The sequence below is a fragment of the Patagioenas fasciata genome, chromosome Z, assembly GCF_037038585.1.
Source record: "Patagioenas fasciata isolate bPatFas1 chromosome Z, bPatFas1.hap1, whole genome shotgun sequence".
Lineage (NCBI taxonomy): Eukaryota > Metazoa > Chordata > Aves > Columbiformes > Columbidae > Patagioenas > Patagioenas fasciata.
In genome coordinates this window covers 1,472,833-1,498,424 of record NC_092560.1, presented here as the reverse complement: position 1 = coordinate 1,498,424, position 25,592 = coordinate 1,472,833, and the positions used below count along the sequence as shown (strand labels likewise).

General features: G+C 39.2%; 1 protein-coding gene across 5 annotated transcripts in view; it reads right to left on the bottom strand.

The window, feature by feature from the left end:
• Positions 1-25,592, bottom strand: part of MCTP1 (multiple C2 and transmembrane domain containing 1) — a 280,175-nt gene that overhangs the window by 37,441 nt on the left and 217,142 nt on the right. For all 5 annotated transcript variants that reach the window (XM_071802129.1, XM_065861272.2, XM_071802128.1 and 2 more), the window contains 2 exons: positions 16,036-16,155; positions 654-707 (listed from right to left, as the gene is read on the bottom strand). In XM_071802129.1, the coding sequence (XP_071658230.1) occupies positions 654-707; positions 16,036-16,155 (174 nt within the window). The remainder of the gene's footprint in view (positions 1-653; positions 708-16,035; positions 16,156-25,592) is intronic.

Here is a 25,592-nt window from a genome sequence, read left to right as displayed (position 1 = left end):
CCATCGCTCGGCTCGATAAGACGTGGAAATGAGCCGTTATTTACCGTGCGGCTGCAGCCCTGAGCCCAACCGGCAGCCTCCACGCCGAACCGCGCTCGCTCCAACAGCCCAACGATCCGCAACAGCTGCCCCGGCCGCGACGCCGGCTTCCAATCAAGCGGCCGTCCGTGAGAATTGTGATTATTTAAATGTCATACGGAGTGCGGAAATTTTCAGCCATTCTTTGAAAATTATAGACGTCAACATCCCATCTTTAACCAGTATGGAGTTGCTATTTTTACACCAATTTTTTTTCCCCCTAAAGTGCAGCCCTATTTGTAATACTCAAGACAGGACAAATTTTTGTCCTTCAAAAACAGTTGTCACTGCAGTTATCTTCACAAGAGCTATCAAGTTCCAGACAGGCTGAATTATTTTTGTTCCTGGCAGAAAAAATATTTGACCCAGCTCTGGACCAAGAGGAGAAAAAAAGGCAGGATTTATAGTCCTCTATCCTTCCCTGCAACACACTGTAGCATTGTTAGGATGATAAACAGCTCTGTCCAATTTTCTGGACTAAAACACTTCACCTCCTTTTTTAACTGTCTGTAAAAACAGTGTCATGTCTAAATTCTCCCATCCCCAGATACCCAAGTGCTAGGAAAGATAATTACCTTGTCATCTCTGTCATCCTCTTCTTCCTCGTCCTCTAGCATGTCCTCCACTACCTGCAGACAGAAACAGTAGTAGTTGTCATGATTTAAAAAGGAAGAGTTTTGTTCTGTCAATTCTAAACCTTTTGTAGATGAAAACTTTATTAACGTTTGAAATAAATGCACAGAAGGAAAACGTACAACTAGGAAAAAACACTTGATCTACAGATTCAAATTTAGGAAAGTGTTATAGCTCTAATTGACCTACATTAGGGAATTATATACTGAAAACCATTCCTGTACAAAATGCCTGCTTGACAATTTAAGTATTTAAAAGGTAGTTCAAAATTCAATGTACGATTGTTTTAACTGAAGGAATCCTTTGTCAGCTCCACCGGTCCCCATACAGCACACACAAATGCTTGCTTTAAATTTACTGTTACCTACAGAAACGTGCAACATTTTTAATCGAGTTTACAGCATTCACCAAGAGATTTTTGAAGAATACCAAGCTGGAAATAAATTCATACTAGCTTATCTCCTTGTGACCTACAACAATTATATATACCATATGTTCTATCAGCATTAGCACCATGTTCCTTAATAGTGATTTTATACAATCTGTGCATCTAACATTCTGCACATTTATGGCAGTTACCAAATGTCTGCATCTACCTGTTACTTGGTTTGAATAGTCTCTTCAGTCTAACACTATGAAATATACACATGCATTCAATTAATTCTACAAATATTAATAATTATTTATCACAACATGAAGTGAACCACTATTAAGTCTAGTCCGCAGAGAGATTAAACAACTTTCCGAATATGGTCAGTGGCAGATTCAGCCTTAAAACTCACAAATCCCTCTCTCATAACACTGTCATCAAGTCTTCAACCTCACCGAGGGGGAAAACGTGCTGCTGGTGCAACTGAAGTAGAGTTGTACCTCCCTATGAGCAGAAAATAATGTGGCTCTTTATATCACTGTTTATATGTAAGTACTTATTGGGGTATGAGAACTTCCATAAAGAAGGTCAGCAGAGATCCACCTAGTCCCATGTCATATTACGGATGCAAAACCTGTATCCTATGTATTGTAAAATACGCATAAAAGAGATAAGAGAAGGAAAAACTTGTCCATGCACATTAATACTTCCGTCTATTTCACAGACTTTCCACCAACTAAAACTTTGTTTACTTTGTTATGCAGGTGAAGCTACAAATGTTTCAATGTATTTGTCATTTAAGACAACACATTAAAATTATATCTTCATAATGACTCCCTAAACACAGCTCCAAGGATATTCACATCAAGTCCAAACCTAAAGGGACTTTAACACCATCGAAGAGCCAAATTCAGGAAAAAGAAGAACTTAAAAAAGAGAAGCATGCACATAATGTATCTTCCTCTGAGCTAGCTGAACCATCAATAAAATCCCAGTTTATCATGTTATATGGACTCATGCAAAATGTAAACATGACATAGATCGATGAAACATGCACAGAGCACTCTGCCAACACACAAGTCAACTGCATGGTCCAAAACATATCCAGTCTCAGTTGCTCATCCTTGTTTGAACCCAGTCCCAAAACAGCTCTATCAATGAGCCGGGACAGAGCCTCCAATCCTGTCTACTCTGCCCTGGAGCCTGGAGTCAAAAGAAAGACCAGAAACACAAGGAAACAGTAAAGAGTGAACATGTCCAGGAGCCCAAAGAAGAAGCACGTCCTGAGCAATTCAAGAAGAATTACTCTTGAATTCTTTCCTGCCCTGAAGAACAATTTTATCAGGAGGAGCCTGACTGACCAAATCTTCTGATGTGATGCCAGGCAGGAGGATGTATTTGTGAATCCCCCGGGCTGAAGATGGAACCAAGGCTGTGCACTAGCCACCATCTGTGAAGAAGAAGCCTCCCTCACCAGTTTCTCCTCTGTTTCTCCATTTAGACCAGCTCTGCTTCACTTTTTAGAGAAAAAGGGTTGGAGACAGTGCCCAGAGAATTTGGGATGATCACACTTCTCAGCACCGAGGGAGGGAAACGTTGAGAGGATGTTGTTGAAGTGCTTGTCAGCTCCTGCTTGGCTCAACACATCACTTTACACATCTCACTTGGAGGTGACCGAGAGGTCCCACCTTCATGAACCTCCCCGTGGATGCAAAGGCATTTTCAGTTTCTCATTCGTCTGCATCGTGTCCTTGTTCCTCTCCTCTCCTGGTAGCTCACCGTGACCTTCCCTGGGCTGCTCCAAGTGTTTGGGAAGCTGAGCTGGAAACTACATCACTGGCCTGATCAATTCTTCAAAAAAAACCCAGCCTAAAACCTTTAATCTGGACAGATTCAGTCCCTCAATGTGGCATCGGCTCTACTGAGGAAACCATGAACTGAGAAGGGAGGATGAAAACAAGCTGTTAAGGGTGGCAGTGAGATGGAAACTCTCTTAAATCAGTTTTGCCACACGCAAAAAAAATCTGTAATTACATTATTAGGTGACTAAAGCCCAAGGTATAAACCTGAATCTGTTGACTCAGATGCTGCCTACACCTGAGGCTGACTAAACTCACTAGGTCTCTTACTTTTCAACATTAATACACTTGAAGATCTCTTATGTACATCCAGAAATTCCCTGTCCTGACAGGACTGAACAGCAGAATGCCTGTCTCACAGAAGCACTAAAGTTGGCATTGAGACAATTAGTTGAATTGGAAACCTCTAAAATTGTTGCAAATGATGGCACCTCACTGCAATCACTTGCATGACAATACCCGTTCTAAATTATCCAGATAATAATACTTCAAATTCACTTTTTTTTTTCTCTTCTTCTTCTTCCCCATCTAATGATCTCAAACTATTTTACAAGCTTCTATAGAACGGCAAAATGTTATCTCGTTCAAGGGACATAAAAAGTCCTTTGAAATTGCTTGAAGCCCAGGACTGAGCCTAGATTTCCAGCTCCTCCATTCCAACTTTTAATTCAAAAGCCACTACCAGTCTATGCTCTTGTTCTAGGTTAGTCATATCATCAATTACACTGAGCTTCAGAGTATTGAATTGTCTGGAAAGGAAAACAGATTCAATTATTGTATCAAAATATAATGTAGGAAAAGTGCTGCCATGCCCAAGATGCAGAAATGATTCTTTAAAGTGTATGAAAGAGAGCCCATGCTTTCCCTTGTCTTGAAATTCAAAAGGAAGAGTAAAAAGAAAATGAAAAGGGGATTCAGACAATATGGACACAATAATACAATTTATCAAACCACCAAAACAAGTGTTTTCAGAACTTTAACAGAAATTAAAACAAGGAAAGTAGATTCTTCATGATCTTACGATATATTAAGAATCGTTATACTGAAGCCTTACAAAAGCTGTATATTGAAATAAAATATATTTCTGCAGAACAAGGCAAGGCTGTTCAAGAGAGGTACAGTGGATCTGAGCAACAGATTTCAGTTTAACATTGTCACAGGAATTCTGTAGAAAAAAAAATCGCACAATGGAATTTTTTCTCCTTTGATTCTGCCTCGTTGCTATTCAAATAAAGTGCACATGTGCTGCTTTGGTTTGAAGGAACACGGTAGTTATTCGGATCTCTGTGTTAAGCATTGTACCTGGGGGAGGGAGGAGACAGGGAAGGAGGCAGAGGGAGAGAGGGAGGACAGGAAAAAGCACATGAAGATAAAATGAAACATTGGAGCTACGTTATTCAAAGTTCTATGGCAAAAATCTCAGATTGCCCCTAGAATACCCACTCTAAATTATGCTTTCCGATACCTTGCTTGAAATCAAGTAGTATTAATCAAACAAAGGAAGGGCACTGGGGAAATCAGAAAGATCTAATGCAAGCAGTTAAAAGTGACATGACCTTCTGTAATGTCACTTGTCACAGACTTATATGCTGCATACTGGTAGAAGGTCTTGAAAGAACCTGTTTCTTGGTACTGTCCCTTGAATGTAATACTAATACAGATGACATTTTAAAAAACAGATGTAGACGGCCCCAAATACAGCACATCAGCCGCTTCACGGACAAACAATAAGCAGATGATGTTTAAATGTTGCAAAGTAAGATCCTTCCTGTGCAAAATAGCCCTATTAAAAGCTAATTAATCAGAAGGAGCATGCCGTGTAATTCTTACCTACTGCTATTGCTCCTGATCCATTCCCACCCTCTTCGAGGAACTCAGTCTACATATACAATTCATAATCCATAGGATATTGGAGCAGCAGTGGGCACAGTGGGTTACCAGGAGGAAGCACAACCATCATGTTTGTAACCCCAAAAAACCCACCCCAGTGTTTCTGGGCTAGAATGCAATTAAATACAACTTGCATTTATTCTCAAGATGATCCATTGGCCAACAAACATGATGGGATTTGTGAGAAAATGATTTATTTTCACATTAATCTCAACACCTGCGACGTGTGGTTGGATTCTAGTTGGTTACAAGAATGTTGAATGCAAACCTCGTGATTGCGGAGAACTTTAAAACACCTCCTGGATTTAAAGATTTCATGGAAAAATGGCACACTGAAGCTTAACACCACTATTAATGAAAGGTCCCTCACTCTTGGCATCAACCTGCAGTTTCCCATACAATATATGCAAACTGCAAGTCACTCCACAAATTGTCTTCTGTTTTAATTTCTTTGTCTGATCTCACAGAAAAACCTGCACAGAAGATACTTTGCATGTTAATAATACCAGATTATCTGCCCTGAGCTAACATACAAAATAAGACAAAAGTAAAAGGAGAGGCACTAACTCTGCAGATAATCCTGAGGACTGTTAATACTCTTCTTTAATGTGAAGCAACACCCTCCAACTCCCATTAGCACTTCTCAAGGTTTGTTTATAACTTATAACTTGATGTAATCCTTCAAGTATTGGGGTTTTCAAAGCAAAAACAAAACACTTTTTATGCTATATCATGTTATGGTGTCAAAGTATTGGTAGCCATTTGTATTTTCACATATGGGTATTAAGGTTCATAAGACAAAGCAAAAGAGAGAATGAGATTTGTTTCAAAATCAAATGCATTTCAGACATGCAATGAAATGTGGTCAGAATCATGTTATCATCATGTTAATTCATACTGCCGGACATGAACTGTCCTGTATGTTTGTGTGTCGCTCAATTCAGCATTTATGTGTAAATGTAATATAATGTCGTGCAGTGTGTATGGATTAAGAAGGATGTGTAACACCACTTGGGCTCTATCGGGTCATTTCCAGGTAGCTCAAGATGAAGCAAAGGCGTCCATCGTCAGTAAACCGCAACACCACCGATTTTGTGCTCATTTTCACAACGTGACATCTGCTTCTTCCGTGGAATTGTGGAGGAGAAACTTTACAGGAGGTACAGCTTAATTAAAATGTCCACCTTTTTATTTTTTCTACATCACATTTATAAGGAAAATAAAAATCAAATGAACAGGTTCTGATTTAACAGTGTACAATATCCGGAATGCAACTGATCCTGATTTATACTACTAATGTTTTGACCTAGGGGTATTTCATCTGCAATAATGATCAAGATAACTGAACCACTAGATGTAATAATAATTAGTGTGATAAGCTTGCCAGTAAGGTTGAATATATTGCAGTACGGAAGACAGCAGACTAAAAAAAAAAGCATTAGTACTTTACTGCTAAAACACTTCCTGATTTTTACAGACATTGAAATACAATTATTTCTTCTAACAGAACGCATTCTGTTAGCTTATTCTGGGAACTACCCATGTTATAATTTAGTCTGATTCTTAAAAGGAAATGAGACTTTAATATGGCTATCAGATGCCTTTTGATGCATGCTTCTGATTACATGTAGTTCTGTAATGTCAACAACGGAATTCGTATTTGCAGTATAATATATTTCTTGGCAACATGCATGGGCTGTAAATACAGTTTATTACACAAGAACATGTAACCTTTTTCCTCTTGTCAGCTTTATGTGCCCTCAATGTTCAGCTGCCAACATAGTTAAAACTAAGTCATTTTTAACATAAAAATGGCACAAATAGTAGGCCCTTTTCTGTATCTTTCTTTTGATATTTGCTTCTCATTTATTTTAGCTCTTGTATTTACACAATGCACTATGAACTGAATATTAGGTGTTTATTTGAAGTATGTCTCCATCTAAAGGCTTCAACATGTACTGTGCACTTGAAATGTCAGATTTTTCTTATCTCAGAATGCTTCATTTTTAGTTCAGCAGAATGAAAAAACAAAACAAAACAAAACAACACATTCTTTGCTCGACTAAATATCAATGGCAAGTTTACTGTGCAGAAATATTAAAAGTAACACCCTCACAAAATTTTGTGAGCTGGAATTCCTGGACAAAACCTCATGACAAACTATCTTATTAACAACACAATGGCTCAGTATCAGTTTTCACTGTTATTATTGCTTCTCTTCAAGTAGTTCTGAGCTTATAGTAGAACCAGATACGCTTCTCTCATAAAACGACATTTATCCAAATAATTTTAAGCTTGTAGGTGTGACACAGTCTATTACATTCAAATTTGGAGCTCACAAGATTTTTGGTAGAAAAAAGCCGTGTCAGGTATTTAATGTGACAATGTATATAATCTACATATTATTGTAATTTCAGTTATTTTTTTTTCTGGGTGTTGATACATTTTGGTAAATACATTAAAACTACAGTACAATCCCAAAGTTCTGAAAGTCTAGGCTGAATTAAAATGTGCTAAAGCAAAAGAAAAACAAACCAAAGACTAATACAAATCTCACACGACTTCGGGAATTTTTACTAGAAACTAAGCTGACGTTAGTTGTATATCTTGATTATTTATAATAACCAGTACAACCTCTCAAGTGAATCTTATTGCCATGTTAATCTTGATGCAAATGCAAATGAAAAAAATAACAACAAAACATTAATACGGCCTCATAGAAAAAAATGCTTCTATGTGCAGTGAAATTCAATTTTATTTTAGGTGCCTACAATATTGGAAGGTTACACCTGAAAAAATGTGTCAAAATTGAAATTTAAAAATCAATTGGTTTATTGTAGATAAAAACCTCACACAATATTTTTAATGCTGTAGGTATCTAGGGTGGGATTTTGGTGTTTTGTCTTCAGGTGACCAAAACCGGACCAAATATTTGAGTTCTTTGGTGCATTTGGTTTTTTAAGTGCTGCTGGGATGAGAACTCTGATTCTGTATGTAAACCTCTGACACAGGGTTTATATCTGCAGCACGGAGAGTCTCTTTCAGCCATAACCCAGGCCACCACTTGCACTATTACATTCGATTATGCTGCAGGAGAGAAATGCTTTCTGCCCAACCTATATCTTTATATAGCGTAGTGTGCGACTGTTAAATTAGTGCATAATGCATTTAAAATATTTATAGTACCAACATTTAGTTAAATAACCTTTATGTAAGATTTATGTTGATTTGTTCATTTCTCATTTAATGGCAAATTATGAAGAGCATGTTTCATAAAGATAATTCTCCATTTAAATTCAGCAGGCCATTAAATATTAAAATTATGTTTCTGATGCAATCTAGAGCAAATTTGTCCAGCTTCAGCGATTATTTGCACTCATAAAAATTAGACTTGATTAATAAAATTTAAATGCTTGATTAAGCTGACATTTTCATGTTTCTTTTCTGATTTATTTAAAAAAAAAAAATCCCACCCTGTCTTGTAGTAGGGCACTATAGTCTATTTTTCCTTCCTGACTATATGGATAGTATAGAAAGAATAAACAGCTGCTGGAAGGCAGTGATGGTTCTCAGCAGAACACAATATTCCAGCACGTGTTGTGGGTGGTGTTTGTGCTCTGACAGCACCCACACCAAATGCACAGGAGACCATGACCTGCTTGCAAAGCCCTGGTAACTCTTCTTATTCTTGACAGCAGACAGCAAGTTCATTATTTCAATTAATGGGACACATTTTAAGAAAAGCTCGAGAACTTTGCTGTCGTGCTGTAGTTTTGCTCGAGCAGGAACAGAAGAACAATCACTTTTATTTTGAGGTGCAGACACGTAAGTCTAATTAACGTTTAGCAAACATAAAGTAAAACCTTTTCCGCGCAACACCTGAAGTAATTCTATAAAAAACAATCTGTATTCTCCTCATTTTTTGAGGCACCGTAAATCAGATGAGTTTGACACACGTTTATTTTTATGCCTAACTCTGTATTCTCCCACCAGCTCTGTGCTTTGGGGATTTTGTGGCTGCTGCTGTTGCCACCACACAGGAGGCAAAACTTCCCAGGAAAGTGCAGTCAAAATGACGTCAAGAGGTAATTGCCAACCTGACAACGACCTGTAGTATCATCTTGTGCAAATGACATATTCCAGGCACTCTAGCTAGAATGCACAGACACTGATTTATTTTTCCCCCACATATTTTTGTTGCAAGAATTCAATCCTAGATAGAAATCACTGGTGACTTCTGGTTACCAAGCACAAAAAACCTCAGTACTGCACAGGCAATGGATCTGAAGCACTTGGTGCTCGTCCTGTGTTCACCTGCAGGTGAAACCCTTTCAATCTAAGAACTTTGTGGACTCATGCTTCCACGCTTTAACACCGTAATGTGAAAAAAAAACACAGAAAAATCAAGTCACTACCTTGTTTATTTGCTTGGTAAATCAGTTTTCAGTTTGCAGGAGAGCAGGTGGTCAAAGTCAGGCACTTTCCTGGAGGGGCTGGTTTCTGTATTAAATGTAAAGCAAAGTGGTGCCATCCCCCCCAAACAGGAGCAGCAACAAATTCAAATATCTCTGACAGACACTGTTGTCTTGCCCTCAGAAAACAACCTTACCACCCTTTATTGAGGAAAGAAGGGATCCAATGAGATGGATATATTCATAACCATCCTTCTTTCCATTCTCTCCCCCCACATTTTCTTAATGTGGTGTTTTCCAGAAGACACATAAAAAGAAATAAAAAAATCTAAGTATACATATGGTATGGCAGGACTACATAAAAAGTACTCACAGAAACTGGTTAAAATCTCAAAATGAAATGTTGTCTTTAACAAAAGTTATTTTTCTTCTGTTCTCAAAATTTAATCCTAAACGTGTCCAGCTCTAAATTTTAATAGAAACACACACTCTAGAAACATGAGTCATCAAAGCCTATTTTGCAAAAAAATCTCCAGTGAGATTAAAAGATGTATTGTCCTGTTTTATATCAGTCTTACAAGATTAATAATATGTGTATATACTCTATTATACAGATTCATAAGAATTTGTGTATGGCACATTAACTCCCAGCTGCTCACCATGATTTTCTATGCAATGACATGTGCAACTTGAAACTTCAAGAGGAAATTAGCTATCTAATATTTCCTTAAAGGCTCTAAGTATTAACTATAAATGCAGGATGCGAAACAGAAGTGATTGAACCTCTTCTCCAAAGGGGTACATAAGGCAGAAGAACATTCATAGGTAGCTCCAGTCATGTACATTATTCTTCTATTAATTTTAAATTCCTTGGAAATATCGCTTACAAATAAGAGACCTAAAAGAGGGAAGAATTAATAACTTCAGTCAGAGAATCACAGAGTGACAGAAGGTGGCTGGAACAACTTGAGATAAATCCCCCTGCTTAAGCAGAGATCGTCATGTCCAATCCTCCTACCCAAGCTAGGTCACCTCTCAGCATGTCGACCAATATCATGTCCAGTGAGGTCTTGAATATCACCATGGATGGAGACTCCACAACCTCTCTGAATGGCCTGGTCCTGAGTGTGACCACAGTCAATGCAAAAGTGCTTTCTTGTGTTCAGGTGAAATTTTGCTTATTTGGGTTTGTGCCCCTTGATACTGTCTTGTCACAGGGCACCAGAGAAGTGCCCATCTTCTTCTTCTGCTGCCTTGAGTATTTACACACGTTGTCAAAATACCTGCTGAGCCTCATCTTCTCCATGGAGAGCAATCCCAGCTTGCTCATCCTCTCCTTGCATGTCAGGTGATCTCATTGCTTCACCACCTTCCCTTCGCTGGGCTGAAGTGCAGCTGCCCCTCCTCACCTTCCTGGCCTGTCCAGTACAGATCCATTGCATGATGGTCGTGAAAGCAACCCCACCACATCTCCATGGTCATGCATGCATGTACCTGCATGTGGACCTCCTAACTCCTTCTGGTTCCTCTGCTGTGCACACTAATGCACAGACACCACAGGGAGAGACCCCCTGGCATGCTGGGTTCTCAGGAAGGGTGTGAGAACCTCTTTCAGAGCAGCATCTCCTTATTTGTGTTCCTACACCTGGGATGGGCCCCCTCTGCCCTGCTTTATTGGTTTTCAGGTCTCCCCTGTCCACCCTGCACCCTTGGTTTGCCAACTAAGATCACCACTTCTTCACTTGATCACGGGTTGTCCCACCTCCCTCTAGTTTAATGCTGTCCTCAGCATGTTGGCCAGCCTTCTGGGAAAGATTTTTCCCCACAGATCTTGTCTCTCCGTTGAGGTTCTCAGTCCTCAAGGAGGATCCTATAGTTGTAAAAAGCAAGTCACTGTTGTCAATAACAACTGCACAACCGGTTGCTGACCTGCCAGGTCTGTCCCCTCCTCTTCCAGTCCTTCCTACTCAATGCAGTCTGAAGAAGAAGACCCCCTGGGCTCCCTGTCTGCTACCCATGCAGTCAAGGAAGAACAAGACCTTGCAAGTGTCACCGCAGGAGATCCAGTGTGCCTCTTACAGCAGTTCAGCATTGTGGCCCAACAGCTGAGAGTCTGTCAGGGTTTGTCCTGATTGTGGCAGTCAGGATTAAATATACAGGGGAGAGAAAATATAGATAACTATGCAAACCAGGTTTCATTCGCAATATGACACGTTCCAACCGCACAATCAACTGTTTCATCTCAGGAAAGGGGGCAAGAGCAGCTGGAGAGTGGGAACATTTTTAATCACTTTGAGGGATTATCTGACCATTCCTTAAGTTAGGCAGCTCCAGCAGGCAGTCAGAACACAGCCTGAAGTAGAAAAGCAGGGGAAAAAAAAAAAAGAAAGATATTTTTTCCACTAACTTCATGCAGTTCTAATAACTGTGACTTTTACTTAGAAATACAAGTGAAAGAAGACCTCAGATAGCAGTGCTGCTGTTTTCTCCAAGCTATAAAGGTGAGGGTTTTTTTTGTACAACGCATTTGAAAACATCAAAATATTAAGTAGTTTCTTAAAAAGACTGAAAAGAAGCTTTAAACCCCAGCACACTTTTTGTTAGTTTCGATATACCTAGAAGTCTTTCAATTACAGCTGTGCAGGTTGAACTTTTCTGTTCGTCCATCTATTGAAAGATGTGATTTAGGGTTCCCGGAGAGTCAAGGCAGCTATGAAATAAGCCAGTCCTTTGCTCTGCCTCTACCCTTGTTCTCCGCAAGTATCCTGGGTGGTCTGTCACCATGCCATGCTCCGCCACCCTATACCTGCCATACGCTGGCAATGTATAGGGGCAGCACATCCATGCTACTCCCCAACGCATAGATCCAGCGTGGGTGACGAGGAGCAGCAGGGACAGAAGAGTGGCAGTAGCTGGTACCTCTGCTCTCCCTCAGGGATGTGAAAAAGATGCTGGGGAAAATAAAAAATAAAATTAAAAGAAAAAGAAGTAAGATCCACTCAGTCTTTTGTGTTTAGGTGGTGATGGTTTGAGATGACAATGGCAGTTGTGCTAAAAATCAATTACCTGGTGGGGTCAGGTATTTAGAAGTGCAATCACGGCGGGGTTCAGGGATCCTTGGAGAAAAAGCAGCCAGGTAAGTTTCGGGAAAAAACGCTTCCAGAACAAAGCTTTCAGAATGCCAGTTTAATCAGTTTTTTCCTTGCTTAATTTTGGAAGGAAGTATTTATTCTGTGATTTTTTTACCCCTGTCCCGTGACTCAGTGCCAGAAATTCATTCGTTCTGGATCAGTTCTGATTTCTCACAGGTTTAGAGAACCATCCACTAAACCCATGTCTGTCTACCTTTGCTTACACTGACATTTAATGCAAGGGTTTGTATTTAATGAAAGCATGCCTTTTAGAAACACAACTAATCTTGATCTGAATGTACAAAAGGTAGGGAATTCAAGGCTTCTTTTTCAAGTTTGTTGCAGTCTTTGACTAAAACCCCAAAGATGATCAACCCTACAAAGAGAATCCAGCTGAATCCATGAAAACAACAACACCAAATATATTGCTTCACCACTCCATCAGACTTATTTTCTATTAGTAGATACGCTCAGGTCTTCCCCTTGCCCCAACCTCATTGCACTTTTAATTCATGAAAGGACTTGCACATTTAACACTATGAGTCAGAGTAAATGGCAAAATAATCATACTGACACTGAAATGGGCAGCGCAGGCTCCCATTGTGACAGAACAGCCCAGACCATTTGGCAGGCGAATTATAATATGAGAAAATAAGTAAATTCCAAACTACTTCAAGGAAACTGGCGCCCAAGAGGACAGAGCAAGTGATACCTTGTCTATCGAGATAATAAAATAAGGATGAGTTAAGGTTGGTCCACCTACCATATCCAGGCAGAACCTTAGTGATCATCGTCCCATTGACCTGCAGAAGAGCGAAGTCTCTAATGCCTGAATTATTGAGACAACTGATAACTCTTTTATTGTTGAGAAATAAAAACCAAACCAAACTCTTCAGAGCTACTTTTGAAGGTCTCAAATGTGTGTATTTTCCATAGACGCTACACAAGCAAAAACTACAGGCAATTATTAACGTCTAGTGTTGAGTAAGAAAGGTTAACAAATATATTTATCTTTTTGTCTTATCGTTAGCTTGAGGATTTCAAAGTAACTTCTAAAGATCAATGATATTCCTAAGGTAAGTAGTGAATGATTTTACTGAGGCACACCAGGAATGTCTGGAGACCTGGGAACGGAAGCCAGATCATGTAAATCCTAAAGCGTTCTCAAACCACTAGGAAACACTGCTTAATTAATTTAGTTAATATTTACACTCTGCCTAGGAAAACAGAAATATTTAAATTACTCTAAATCTAATGACATTGTGGTAATGACCCGATCTAAGGATTTGTGATATTACTGAAGATTTGTGAGTTAATTAGAAAGAAATAAAAAAAAAATCTGCAGATCACTTCACAGAAGACAGGTACCATGATGATAATTAAGCTTGATTCATTAAAAATATGATCCCAACTTACTTGTGATAAAAACTAAATAAAAAAATTAGTAACTAATGGCACGGATATCAAATATTTGGGAAGAACGTGACTGGTTGGTATAAACTGTATAGCTTGGTCTGAAGCAATCTCAGCAACAGGAACATTTTTAGAGCAACATTTGGTGTCCTCAACAGAGAACTCATCAGTAGGTTCATTATTTTGTTAGAAAAGTTACATGACCCAATTAATCTTCACAGGCAGGTGGTATTTCAGAGAGAAATGAAGTGTATTGCGGCTCACAAGTGAAATCTCTCCTTTCACAAGGGATTTCAGTTGCTCATAAAATCTTCAGGTTGAGAAGCTTTAAGCATTTCAGGCAGCAGGAGACTAAGGGCTGTGATTAAGCAATGCATCTTTTAAATCTTGATTTTAGGCTTTTTCCATAAATGTAACAACCTTTGGGATTAGGGAATACCTCTATCATTCCCATTCTTAATTTTAGATGACCCCTGGAAGAGTAACACTCTTAGTGATGTAGACAGGTAATACCAATGCCAGGACCAGGACTGTTTCTAATAATTGCAGATGCTAGACACTAGGTCATGGGATAGTTCAGGCTGGAAGGGACCTCCAGCCTTCTGCCCAAAGCAGGGTCAGCCGTGAGGTCAGATCAGGTCCTGAAAACCTCCAACAGCAACTGCACAACTTCCCTGGGCAACCTCTTCCACTGTATGACAATCCTCATGGCAGAAAGGTTCCCCAGTCCGAACCTCTGTTGCTTCAAGTTATGCCTGTTGTCTCTTACACCACACACCACTTTGAACACCCCACCTCCACTACCTCCTTGAAGGTAGTGGAGGGCTGCTGTTCAGGTCACCTGAAGCCTTCTCTTCTCCAGGGTCATCTTCTCCTTACAGGCCAAGTCTTCGAGTTCCCTCACCATCATGGTGGCCCGCCACTGAACTCGCTCAATTTAATCAATGCCTTTTGTGACCTGGGGTGCCAAACCCTATTCTAGAAGCAGCATAACAAGGGCTGAGCAGAGAGGATAACTGCGCTGGCTGCGCTCCTGATGGAGCAGCCCACAGGTCGACCCATCCCTTCTGGGACGTACTGCTGGATGAGGTTTGTCTTGCAGGTTTCCAAGATGTCCAGGACCAATTCATCAGAGCAATCCATCCCCAGCCTGTATCACTGAAACAGACTACTCCTTCCCAAGAGTTAGAATTCACAGTTTTCCTTCTTGAATTTCATGAGGTTCCCATTGGCTCGTTCCTCCAGCCTAACAAGGTCTCATTAATTGGCAGATCCAGGTTATCAACTGATCCTTGTCATAACCAGAACACTTGACAGGAGTGCACTCTATCATCTATAGGTCACTGGCAGAGATATTAAATGGGACAGGTCCTTGTGCACTGTGGTACTCCACTTGTTAGTGCTCCACTTGTTAGTACTCCACTTGTTAGCAACCCCCATTAACCACTACTCTTCAAGATCAAGTATCTAACCTGTTGGTTTTTTTTTTCCATCCATCCATTTATCCAACCAGATCATAATGTCCTAGACAGCTCACTGCTTTTGGGGTATGAAAACTGATACACACATCAAATTCATGCAGATCAGCACTAAAATGCATGCAAAATCCTTAAGCTGCCTCGATACTAGAAAATCTGCACAGGACAGAATACAACTTGAACTTTTCATATGTACTTCTGAAAATCTGCTTTTATTATTAATAAATGTCAGTTATTAGTAAATGTTTGCTACTTTATATTCCCAACTACGTTCATTTAATTAAATGATGGCACTAGATGAGGAGAACAAAATAAGAAAAGGCTTATATTAAGCTCAATGTTAATGATAAACTGTGAAATCCAATAAACTGTGATAAATTCTGAAACTGTTAACAAACTGGAACAATTTTAACCTTCAACTTCAATATGTGAAATATAAATGCAACATAAGGACTTAGCCACACAAAACCATTTTCAAAGAATTTTCCTTCTCCTGACCAATAAACCTCTCATCTCTGCTCCCACACAAACCAGATTCTGAGGCTAGCACGTTCTACTGCATTTTTACACGACATTTTCAACAAAAACAGACACATTTATTGGACAGGTGGAGAAACATTAAATTGCAGGTGGGAAAATTGTCCATTGAGCATTGTGAACTATTTTCAAAAAGATGTCATATTAAAAAAATGTATTAAAACTCAGTTGCAAAATTTTATCTAGTTAAAAAAACAAAAGGACACGTATGCGCTTGAAGAAGAGAAGACTTACTGTATCATGTTGCCTGTTATCTTTCCCTGATACGATCAAGAAGTAGTTCCATGCCAGCAGCAACAACAAAGCCAGTGGTATCATGTAGAGCTCAAAGTTCCAGACCACAAAAAGAAAAAGCTAGAAGACAGAACAGGGAAAAGAAGTGAATCAAATCAGCATTACATTAAGCTCTTGCGCACAGTTAAGACCAACAAATTAAAATTATTCTAAAGAAACCCGCTTTTCCTTGGGCAGGAAAGTGGTTTAACCACTTACCTGCACGAAACAACTGCTACACTTCCCATTGCCTTGTACCTTAATTCTCGCAAAAGGAAAATAGTGTAGTCTAAGAGGAATATTATTTGTTCTCTCATAAAATAATGCTTATGTGCACAAAATTATGCAAAATGGCACAAAATTAAGATCACAAAGCAAGAAAGAAAAGGTTAGTTATTTCCACAGATAGAAATCAATTTGCTGTTTAGAAGAAATAACTTGGTCAGTTTGTAGTAATGTCACACAAACAAGCAGAAGTAAACATAACAACTAAATCTGAAAAAAAAAAAATATTTCGTACAGAAAACTACCTAAAAATCACACCAAAAGCTAAAAATGTACAACTATTTTAATGAAAGCATGGTAAAACAGTACTGAGCACAGATTTGTAGAAAACAGGATTTAAAGGAATGCTGTCGCTGCTACAAAATTACTGGTTTGTAGGAAAGAACTGTTTGGATTAGATGGGGTCAAACTAAAACCATTTTTACGTCTAATTTTCCTTATGAACAAACCCCACCTCATTTTAGCCACCTTTAGCCGAAACTTGGGTTTGTTTTCTTCTAATATGGCAAAAAACAAAACTGAAAGTGCTATAGCAAACCACGCCATGTACCGTGGCTGGGTATACACCTAGAAATCTTGCTATGCCTTTTTAATCCAAATAGTTAAACTTTTCAATATTGGTGTTTTTACTACCTACTAAAATAAGTGAAGGTGTTGCAATACAGAACTAGCAAACCTAAATCAATACCAATACCTAAGTAAACTAAAAAAAGGCTTGTTTTCCCCAATCAGTTACCAAGATGTATACAAAGCCAAGTAAGAAGAAAACAGGGATTTTAATAGTCTTCTGATGGATTTTTGTTTAGTGATTAAACAAAATGCTCTTATTAAATACAAAAAAAAAAGAAAAAGTATCTGTATTTTAGGATGTCCCATCTCAAGATGAGCTAACTTAGCCACCTGCTTGCTTTCACTGAATGCTATGTATGTTGAAGTCCTGTGAGAGTGCAAGACAAACGTGATAAATACTGAAAGAGCTGAAAAAGCAGTGTGTGTGACACGTGTAAGAGAATATTGCCACTTCTAACAGTTAATAGTTTATTTGAAAGAAAACTGTCTTATTTTTAGGTTGCTTAATTTAAAAGGAAATCTGTTATAAATGGTAGTGAACAACAAGTTTGAAAGCCCTTCTGTAAGATTGTTAATCGCCCTTCTGAGAGTAAGATCTAAGGGGATTTGATGCAGTAAATTTGATGTAGCCAGCTTACAGTGGAATTCACATCTTGAAAACAAAAAACCCTTGCATCCTTTAGCTCCAGAGGTACCCTCAGTCAGTGGATAAACGATGAAGAAGGGTTGGAGGTCGCCAAACAGCACTCAAGTATCCAAAAAGCAAATGCTAGAGGTGAATTGCTGAGAAGTGGCAATGCACACCATCTTTCTTATAGTCTTATGTGAACTTTTGCTAGAAAGACAGAAAGAAAATCAAGTAATATGCAAATAATCCCCAGCTCCAGAGAAAAAGAAGCCAAAAACCTAGGGAGCCTCAGGAGGTACAGACCTGACCAGAGACTGAGGACCATGGTCATCGTGGACTTTGCACTCCAGACTGTAATTTTCTCATCCAAACACTCCTCACTTGAAGATTCTAAGCACCACATGATCCTTTAGAGTATTAATTCCTTACAGTACTGTACTCTCTATGCCACTAAAATGTTATATTAAGATATTGCTTCTTCATGATTGTATGGACATAGGTTTTGAAAATGTGCATGTTGCACTGACTACCTCCTGTAGGTGATTTCACTGACCTACCAGCTTCATTTCCACCTTGTTTGGCTGAATTCTAACCAGTTCCTCCTTCCAGGCACCCGTCTCAGCCTGGGACAAGGCAAACAGAGACTCTATATTTGCAAAACAGATGAGATTTTTGCTGTGCAAGATCAGCAAAGGGATGGCACCATAAGCAAAATGGCCTCACTGTTCTCCCCAGAAGAGAAACGTACTCCCAAAACAAGCAGATTTCCAGCATTATACAAAAATTTTAAGCAAACACGACCAACCCCAAAAGCTGGTGCAGAACAGCAACAAAATCTCGGGGCTCAGTTCTTAGGCATGATGGGTCTGACAGCTGAGGGAGAGGGAAGAAGGGAAGTCATACATAAAAAACTTTATTTCGTGCGTGAAGGTGAAGAAAGCCTACATATCCATCCATTAAATAACTATAGGAAAAAAGAAATCCGGAAAAGCTAAGGAACAATCTTAAATGGGCAGTTCCGGGACCTGCCCATGCCTATAAAGCATCCAGTGGAACTTGGACTGTGTCTGCTATGATCTCCTCCAAAGAAATAATGGCTCTAACTCGTGTCTAAAAAAAGGATCCTCATCACTACTGAAACAAGCCAACTATTTTAAGGGAGGAGTGGGAGTCTCAAAGGTTACAGTTTAATATAGCTGCCATTTCCCACACAGAAGACTATAAGGGAGGACTTTTTTTCTTCTCCCCCATGAGATCAAGATTTTCAGAGTCACAGGCATGAACTGGCCATTTACAACATCACATCAGTTGATACTCTTAGTAAGAGACAGAGGCATTAAATGATCATTCAGGGAGACACATGGCACTATCCCTGGTGTACAACACTTCAAAAAATAATTTAAGTTAGAATATTGAATATCCTATTCTTTTGCAAACTACAGTATATTTTAAAAAGAAATCTCATCCAAAATGATTAACACTTCCTACTGTTCAGAAAAAAAGCCTGCCCTTTCAGACTAGCAGCTGTGGATCATTAGCTTTCCAGTGATGAGATGTGTTTGATGAGTATTTTTCTTTCTAATTAAGAGATGAGATTCTCTATTTGACTCTCTCTTCAGACAGAAGCGAAGAGAAAGATTTCTGCCTGTGTGGAAAGGCCATATTCCACAGAACAATTATTTCAGATTTCTTTTTATCTACCTCCACCCAATTTAATTTCATTTTTAACAGAGCCCTCTTTGCACCCACAGACTACGCAGCATTAACCCTTGTGCTTCACAGCTCTTTTTATTTTTTCCTTTGGCTTCTGTTTTGGCAGAAGACACCGACCCGCGTCCTCAGACATGGGTGAGAGCTGGTGGGGCAGGGGCACCGCCATGGTGAAGCAACCAGCCAGCCCCAGGCTAACCTGACACCCTCCGAGATCCACACTCAGGAGCTGGAACATCTTTTTTGGCAGCTCGGGGACACATGGCCATTCCCACCAATGCTATGTCACACAGGCCATGCCACCCATTCCATGGCCTTCTCTTCAAGCTGTAGCTTGCTCTGACCATTTCCAAAGAGGATCCTTACAACCTCATTTACGTGTTACCCAAATCCTTGCATTATACGCGTTGCCCAGCTCCTCATCACCCTGGGAATGCAAATGTTTAAGAATCATAGAATCGTTTAGGTTGGAAAAGAACTTTGGAATCATAGAGTCCCACCGTTACCCCAATCCTGGCGCTAATCTGTGTCCCTGAACATAGAATCATTTCAGTTGGAAGAGACCCCCAGGATCATTGAGTCACACCATAATCTAACCTAACCCCAGCACTAAACCATGTCCCTAAGAACCTGACCTATACATCTTTTAAACCCCTCCAGGGATGGTGACTCCAGCACTGCCCTGGGCAGCCTGTTCCAATGCCCCACAGCCCTTTGGGGAAGAAATTGTTCCCACATCCAACCTCAGCCTCCCCTGGCGCAACTTGAGGCCGTTTCCTCTGCTCCTGGCGCTTGTTCCTGGGGAGCAGAGCCCGACCCCCCTGGCTCCAAGCTCCTTTCAGGCAGTTCAGAGATCAGAAGGTCTCCCCTCAGCTCCTGTTCTCCAGATGAACCCCCAGGTCCCTCAGTGCTCCATCACACTTGTGCTCCAGCCCCTTACCAGCTCCGTTCCCTTCTCTCCACTCGCTCCAGCACCCCAAGGCCTTTCTTGGCCTGAGGGGCCCAAACTGCCCCCAGGATTCGCGGTTTGGCCTCCCCGGTGCACAGAGGGACGATGTTGTCAGCACGGCTTTTTGGCACAACCACTGCCAGGGCTGAGCCCTGCAGCTCCAAACACCGCGCTCTCATCACAACATCATCCATTTGCCCTTTAAGCTTAAAAAGACAATCGTATTTCCTGAGGCTTTGCCCCTTGGTTGTGTTCTCAGTAGACTGGAAAGAATGAAGGATAACCCACGTATCTGCATGGCACAGACTGTCACCAAGTACTGCGGGTTTCAACGCTCCAGTGAAATCCCACACGGTGTTTACACTGTGAAACGCCTGAAAATACGTTTTGTTGTACCTCGGAGAGTCAGCAGCCTCTTCCATCACAACACCAGTCAGTTACCTCTGGCGATCACAGCTCCTCTCATCCTGCATAACACTTCTATTACAAAAATTAAAAAGGAAGCATTTCCTTTAGCTGTATCAGATCCCAAACACGCCGCTATTAATGTAAACTCTTATGGGAATATATTTCAAACATGCTGCCCTCATTCAGGTAAGTCTGGAAGAAATGCGCCTTTTGAACATATTCTAAAGCATCCTCCAAGTTCTTCTTTTAGCAGTTTTGCAATTTCAGTTCCAATTACCTGAGTGGCAGGAGAAGGCAATCTGAAAGATTTCAGTCTCATACACATTATCTGCTACTCCGCTTTTATGAATAGGCAAAAGTCAACTTGGAAATAGCAAAAGCATGGAATGTGTAAAAAAAATGCAGAAAAAATTTCATTCCCACTGCATTATTTTGACAGATATTCAATGCAATGTTGAATTAGTGTTAGTTCTCCTTTTTAAATGCCTGAGATATTTGTAGTCTCAGAAATGGTGAATAATTAGTGGTTTTGATCCTACGGTAAGTTTTCCTTTAACTCAGAAACAAACTTAGAGGATTTTGTGCATCTTTTCTCTTTTCGCTGGAAGTATAACAAACCAGTTCACTGCGATTTAGATTTTTACTCTCATTCCATATATCTATTTCATATATCTCTACCTATCTATCTATCTATCTATCTATCTATCTATCTATCTATCTATGTATCATCTATCTAACTAACTATATCATATATCTATATTTTTCATATATCTATTCCATCTATCTATTGTACAAGAAGAAAATCGAAATATTTCCATGATAAATTAACATAACAATAATATTATATAAACACACTGCATGAAGTTATTATTTTAAATCCAGTCTTGATGAGGCTTTTGGTGTATTGAAAGACCTATGGTAGCTCTAGTTAGAGAACTTGGGTCCCATATCTAGAACAACACTCAGAAAAAAAAAAACAATCAATTTCTTACTGGGTAGGACATTTCTGGTCATGGTTTTGCCAGGTCGATAACCTGTACAACAAACCACAGTTCTATTTCATTGCACTTCTTTCATCTAAGTGTGGTGTATCGCTAGTTATTAAAGACTAGTTATTAAAGCCTGACAATTAGACATGACTCACTCGATGTGCTTCAACCCACCCAGCTTGTTTTTGAACCACATCTACAGCCAGAGGATAGTTATTTCATCTGAAAAACCATCATAATGACACTATTGTCCAATTACATCATAATGAGTCTTTACAAGATTACTTGCACCAAGAAAAAGTTCTAGGTAAAAGCTCAGAAATTTTCATGTAATTTTTGTTTACTTTTTTCATTCCAAATTTTAACTGACGTTTCACATAATTTTTCAGAAATAACTATGACTCTGCATTGAGAATGACGACAATTCCAAGAACATGAACCCCAGAGCACAAATGCAGCTCTATTCTAAACAGCACGTGAATTACTGATATAAAATTCATATCTCTGTAACCAGTTTCACACAGCAAAAGTGAGGTGGAAATAAAAATGACAAACACCCCTGCCCCCACTCCCATTGTAAATATTTACAGAATGTGGAATCTCTTGGGTCACTTTTTTGCCTTAAGAGGTTCTGAGCTGCATTATTACAGGTGTGTACTTAGTATCCAGGTTAAAATTAAGAGCAAATTACGGTTCACTGAGGCCAGTCCCACACACACAAACTCCTGCCATCCTCAGGGCACTTCAACACAGATTTGTTCTCTCAGACTGCTGAAACGCAGACAAACTAAGAGAAATAGGTAGCGTTTTCCATGTAGGCAATAACACCTGGTATCAAGTAACAAATGCCCAACTAGGATATATCAAAGGTATGTCTGAGATATTGAGTTCATCCAACCTCCAGTCCATTTTCATACTGTGTTTTATGAACAATACCCAACTGTTTACAGAATGACCCATGTCTTTATTTCCAGTGGCACCACCTAGAAGACTGTTCTACACATTAATTATTTTCCAAGTGAAAATGTTCTTTTAACGCCTGTCCCCAAACTGATCCTGCTTTGCTTTAATATGTAACTTCTGGGCTTACCTGTTCTTTATTAGCACAGGGGGTAGTCACCAGCTATAAGGTTGAAACCATTCTATAATTCAAAGTGTCCAGTTTTACCCTGGGCTTTTTAAAAGGATGTGCTTCAGGCCTCTCCCCATTGCACATACCTCTTCCCACCCCAAAAATCAATCTTGTCCTTCTTAATTTCAAAAAATTGGCTAACAGTTAGAGAATCACACATACCATTTCTGTTGGAAGTGTCATACTAGAAGAGATATTTCTAAAAAGTACATTTCACTTTTTTTTTGTTTGTTTGTTTTTTGAACACACAGATCTATGTCACAAATCCATATTTATGTTCCTTTTACACAAAAATGTGGAATCTGGTAGATTTCTCCTCTGTTACAGCCACACTGCTATGAGGGTGGGACTGTTGAAAGTGTAAATATATGTGTCACTTTAGAAGGAAAATCTCAAGTGCTGACTTTGTGAGAAGAGTAAAACCACAACGTGGATCAAGCTGGATAACTACAGCTATTTATGTGTAATGGATTGCTCCCTTTCCTTTTTACAGCTTGAGCTACTGAGCAGGGTTGATGGGCTTTGAACCTGCCTCCTGTTCCTCCCAAATCCTGAAGATTGTAAAATTAAATTGTCTGTCAAAAGTTGTTAAGCTGGGTATAGGGAAAAAAAAACATTTTCTATCTTTTTTGGTTTGCTGAGAATGGCTTCACTGTACATCCAAACAACAGATATACTCCCCAGACATCTGCACAGAAGTCGTTCCAAATTCTGTGTTTTCATATACATCCCAAACTGCATCAGATTAACTTTTTCTTCATTTGTGCCCTTAATATTCCATCCATTTTTGCAGGTCAAGGGAAATAATTCAGCATTTTTAGGTAAACACTATAAAAAGCTTAATAGGATAGAAATGGTCTCCATCACTCAAACACTGGAAAATTAGAAGACTTGCAGACTCATTTTTTTCAAAAGAAAAATAGGTGACATACTTTATAAAGCTGAATGTGAACTACTTAAACTTCACGAATGTTTAAACTATACTCATCTTTATTGGAGCCACAGAAAAACTAAACATCCTGTCCTCATAATTCATTCAACCACCGTCGTAATAAATGGATTGTTAGGCTGTTAGGAAGTCTGGACGTCAAAAAGTAGGCCCTTTGACTGCAGGAAAAACTACACTTTGCCAACTGTCTGTCTGATGTGAAAGAGATAGCAATAAAATTTCAATAGTACGAATCAAGACTAAAGGTACCTGGTTGCAGGAACATGGTCAGTCTGTGATTTCAAGAGATGAAATGCAAAGCCTCTGATTTTTGATTTGATACCTGCCCACACGTCTGGAGCAAACAGGAATCCTGGATTCCATAGAAGAGCAGAGACATTTCCACAAGCTGTTCTGAAGGATCATTTCACAGACTGGAACTCTACTTATTATATTGAAGGTACTCTGGCTTGAAGTTGTATTTTGAGCTAAATCTGATAATTTCATTTCCACAACTGTTTGGACACAGCTGTGTCAATACCTTGATTTCTCTCATGTCCAGGAGATGTCAACTGTTCACACACAAGAACTCTTTGCTGGGTCCATTCCTTCACTTGGAGCTGAAATTAAGGTTGAATCAAGCAATGATTTGCCCCCCACCTCTGTTCTACCTTCTTAAAAATATTCTGATATAGGTTTTTCTGTGTGTTTTAGTTCTATATTTAAAGAGAAAGAGGCACCACAGAATAGGATAACAGGAGAATGACCAAGAGGTAGGGTCACTGCTTTTCAAAATTATGAGAGCATCCATTCACTAGAGCACTAATACATGTAGAGATTCAAAATTCCCTACGATCTCTTCGAAATACTCTTACATATTAGGAGCAATTTCAGAAGGTGTCACTTGCCGTGAAGTATCACTTGATATCAAGTAACTTAGTTTCTTGTTGGATAATTTTAAATTTTCAAGACTATCCATCAGTCAACCGTAGTGAGATTTCCAGGCTGATTTTCATACTTGGGATTAACACCTGCTTAATTTTGGCATTCTGTGATGTCTGGAGAATTAGTTGAGTATAACTGTAAAATAATAAATTAATAAAAGCCTAGGATTTGTTTGTTTTTCATTGATCAGCCTTCCGTAAGTATATGTAGACTGACCTGCAAGTTGTTCACACAGTGTAATAAAATGTCTTTCTACCTTTCAATGTTCTTCTTCATAAACAAATTTTAATGAATAGTAATACATTTCAGCTACCTTAGCACTCTTGGTAACTTCATCTCCCAGTCTGTCTCATAATTTTCCAATTTTCTCCTTCACCGATCTCAAGACTTCCCCTCCAAACTTCAGTTCTGAAAACTTGCAGAGTTGTGTGCAGTATCTCTAGCAACATGTGCCCATTTCTGTTTGCAACTCTAATATTAATCTAGAGTTGATATTACTGACGTCTTGTTTCTTTATAGTGTTTTTCTCTATGGATGTCATATAGTATTCCTCCGTGCTGCCTCAAATTATGTTTAAACCGGAGATATCTACATGTTAGCATGCTAGGTACGTATTTTTCTTCAGTATTTGTAGTTATAAGATCATCCCTGGGCTGTGGCTACTGAGACAGGTGGGTATTTTTAGTTCCTTGGCAGGATAACTATAATTACATTCTGCAATGCAAAACAAAACTCTCCAAGTTCATTTTTACTTGACAGTTTTCTCCAGTAGCCTTAAGCAGATCCCAATGTTCACATCCTTCTAGGTAAAAGTTAAAAAATTGGATTGTAAATAACAGAATGACTGCTGCTATTAGCATAAATAGTATGAAATTTGAACTAATTCAATGAGATAAATATGACAGTATCTAGAACACAGTTCATGAAATGTAAGGTATCTCATACATTTTCAGTTTGACTCGTTTTATTGTAAA